At 35.6% G+C, this 3,865-nt stretch overlaps 1 protein-coding gene across 1 annotated transcript; it reads right to left on the bottom strand.

Moving 5' to 3' along the window:
• Window positions 1-393: 393 nt before the first annotated feature.
• Window positions 394-3,865, bottom strand: LOC114823748 (E3 ubiquitin-protein ligase SPL2-like). The gene is made up of 6 exons (XM_070810568.1): window positions 3,386-3,865; window positions 3,197-3,304; window positions 2,878-3,066; window positions 2,462-2,583; window positions 2,263-2,382; window positions 394-690 (listed from the first exon to the last, which is right to left on the bottom strand). The coding sequence occupies exons 1-6, from the start codon at window positions 3,743-3,745 to the stop codon at window positions 399-401; spliced, it is 1,191 nt and encodes a 396-aa protein (XP_070666669.1). The 5' UTR covers window positions 3,746-3,865; the 3' UTR covers window positions 394-398.

A 3,865-nucleotide genomic window follows, 5' to 3' on the forward strand; every position in this document is an offset into this window, starting at 1 on the left:
GGACAACTCATCATAGTAAAATAGCTCAAGATAGTTTGAGTTCAATTTAGAACTTCTAAGTTTTTAAGCTCGTTGGAGCGCAGCTCGTTTATAGACCATTATGCTGAGAAAGAAAGTGATGAAACGATGTAAATAGAAAAGGTAAAGACACAAAACAGGAGTATTTAATTCATGAGTAAAAAAATTAATGAAATTCCTATGGACCTCTAACACTTAACCCAAGAGAGGCATAGTCACTCGATGTCAACCCCAGATATGTCCACTTAACCCAAGAGATGCAAACCCCCTCACCATATACCTAGTTTCCTGCTACTAGCCAAAGTGTTTTTTTTTTTCCACAAAGATATTGAGGGAAGGGGATTTGGCTAAGCCACAAAATAAGACTAGAAAAACTGATGCTAAGATTCATATATTCGTACCAAAACTAGAATTTCCTTCCGACAAAGAGGGCACTTCGGTGAAACGTGATTTTTCATCAGTACACTACATGGTTGGCAACAAAGCAGATGCCCACAAGGAAGGAATGCGTTCTGCCTTCTACTCGTAAGACAGACGGCACACAGCTGATGCCTTGGAACATCATCCTCTGCATCCACTTCTTGAACTTGAGTTTCAGCTTTGTTCTCAGAAGCACGGATTGATTGCTGTAGCTGCCTTTGTTGCTTCCACGCTTTCCATCTATTCCAAATCCTGAAACAAATATTTGTAGATTAACAAGGATTCAAGTTTTGGTTTTGGTAGTATCGATAGCTTGATCTTAGAGAAATATTGAAAGATATATATATATATATATCGATATCGGTGGAAGAACAATAAACAATGGAAACGTGATATAAAACACATAAATTGTCTGAAACTTCTACAAAATTCCCAAATCAACCATCCGCATTTAACAAATAAACTTAGTAACAAAACTTGGAATATTAGATGCAATGTGGAAAGGGATTAGTTCTATTCCATTCCATTTTGTTTATACTTTAGGGTTTTTACGAAACCTTGTAAGACAAAAATTATGCAGAAAAAGTAATTAAAATATTAAAGCATCATGTTAAGTATGCGAACATAGATAGAGCAGTTGTATAAAAACTTTATATGCCTTTGAATTTCAAACCAAACTCATGGAACATTGACTAGAAAATGCAATGAATCTTATTCTCGAAATTGATCCCATATCGGCTGAATTTTATCACAAGGTTATTTTGGTTCCGATGTTTAGTCAACCTGATTATTAGACTAAAACTTAATTTGTTTAAATATTTTGATTGAGGTTATTACCATCATTTAAGAGGTTTAACTCTTGCATTTATGCATTCAATGTCCCAAATTTTTTTAAGTTTAGACAAATTTAAACAATATTTTTAAACTATCATAATTACTTAAAAATCAATAATAGAGTAATATTGTTTTTCACATAGTTCTAGCAAAAATATAATGTACCCACATAATTATTAATATATTTTAAGAAATAACCATTGATACATTTTAAAACATAAATTAAATAAATACACGTAATAAACATGGTTGTATTCAGCAAAAAAAAATTTATGGGGTATAAATTAAATTTAAAAATATGGTTACATATTAAAATTTAAAATTATGGGTACAAATTGAAACTAAAAATAATGTACAAGTTTTAAAAATGGTACAAATTTAAAATAAAAATATATGAAAAAAAATACTAAAAGGATATATTTGAAAATGATTAATAAGTTATACAGTTCTAAAATTAATAATGTTGACTTTACTAAAAAAATAATAATAATGTTGACATGTAAAAAAATTTAATATTCAAATAATGATGTGGACAAAAGGCAAACCACCTTAATGAAAAAAGTTCAATTAATGAGATAGAGAAAAACGAGGTGTAGAATCTAATCTATTTTTTATCAGAACTTGCACCATGGAATTTCTCAAATGTCTAAATTGTGAATTATTCACCGAGATAATTATAACTCACATTGCCAATACTACCAAAATATCTCCGAAATTTCAGAGAAATCTAGGAAAGATAGTGCTTTGCCCCCTATCGAGTATATATCAACAATTTTTTTTAGTACATCGATACTAAAGGTAGGGTGAGTTCGGCTAAGTCACACAATGGGTAGCCTAATTTGGTATCGAATTCGTCTTTCATGAGATTCGAACCTAAGACCTCTGACTTCCAAGTGAAGAGGAATATCACTAGACTGTAGTACTGAGTGGTATATCGACAATTTTTTAATCATTGGTTGAATGTGAAGGAACAAGAGGAAATATTTGCACCTGACAGCAGAATAGCCAAGGAGGCCAATTGACATTGAACCAAGAACAATACCACTCCGGAACAATTTTTTTGTACGTAATGCAAGATCTACAACCATCTGTTCCTTAGACATCCCAGAGCTGCAAAGGATACATCGGTTATAATGCACACATCAAAGTACAGATTCAAAAGAATGTGCTGAGAACAAAATCCACTTACAGAAAATAGGGAAGATCATTGCAGGACTTGACTTCCAGCACTCCGTTTTTGAAACTGTAGAGACCAATAGCACTAATTTCCTTTCCCAAACGAAGAATCTCCTCTTCCTCGAGCACTCCACCCTTCAAAACCAGAAGCAAAACAAACAAACAAAAAATCACATTACAAGAGTTAGTGAAGTTAAAAACACTAACTCAGATGATAAGACCATCTCCAGCCATGGTCGATAGGACCCGTCTATAGCAAGCAACTCCTTTAGCTCGAGCTATATTTTTTGTGGAACCCACATGGGCACTCTCTCTATATTAGTATGTAGCCCTATGCTAGAGACGAAAAAGATAGGGTTCGGGTTATACATTAAGAAAATGATATTTTGGACGCCTAAAACAGTGAGAAAGAAAAATTGCAAAACTCACTTGGCACTCGTCACGGCCATAAAGTGCCTCGAAGAATGAAATGGGAGAAGGAGGAGCGATAACAGGGTGCAAGCGTTGATAAACTGTAGTGAGAGGTAACAGCTGCCTTGATCTATGCACATTTACAACAACAAAATCGGAAATCGGTTTTTTTCCGCGACCACCGCCTTCAACAAGAATGAAAGGAACCTACACAAATATGATTCAAAATTACCCTTCATGTTCTTTTTCTTTTTCTTTTTCTTTTTTGTATGTGGTCAAATGAATTATATAAGCAGCAAAATTCACAGAAAATAATGAAAATAAATAATTTGAGCACCATTTGTAAGGAGCTTGATCCTGGATCTGTCAAAGCTCTCCAAAGTGCTCTCCAATACGCTCGAAAATCCCACCATCCGAAAAGGCCCATCCATTCGTTAAATACACACTTCACAAAAATTCAATTTCCAATTCAGTTTCATCCAAAAAGACTACAGACAGACTACAGTGACAAGAAACAAAAACGTACCGTTTGAGTTCTCCAAACAATGACGGCTCTATCTATTGTTCCTCGAGAGACGAGTACATCAGACTTTTTAAAGATATTCCATTTGCTGTCGTCCAAGGCAGACTTGGCTTCAACGGTGCCACGGAAGACAGCGAGCTTTGCAGTGGACTGGTCGGATTGATCAAACGCGAGGCTTGACCGGAGATCAGAAATTTTTACGGAGGGAGCGATACGGACCTTGGGTAGGACCGAGGAGTAGGAGCTCAATTTGAGCAAGGTGCGCACGGCGGCATACCCTAGGGCAACGCCCAAAATGGGGCTGTCGAAGGAGAGGGTGAGTTTGGAGACTAGGAAGATTAAAACTTGCTGCGGCGATGGCATTGGCAGTGGTTTTCGTCAGGGTTTGCTTATACAAGATGAGCGATGGCCTTAACCGTAAACCTAAACGAGAAAGAACGTGACAGATTATTTGGTATAGGGTGATGCTTGTTAAGAGGCCAA

Source organism: Malus domestica, chromosome 02 (assembly GCF_042453785.1).
Source record: "Malus domestica chromosome 02, GDT2T_hap1".
NCBI classification, from domain to species: domain Eukaryota; kingdom Viridiplantae; phylum Streptophyta; class Magnoliopsida; order Rosales; family Rosaceae; genus Malus; species Malus domestica.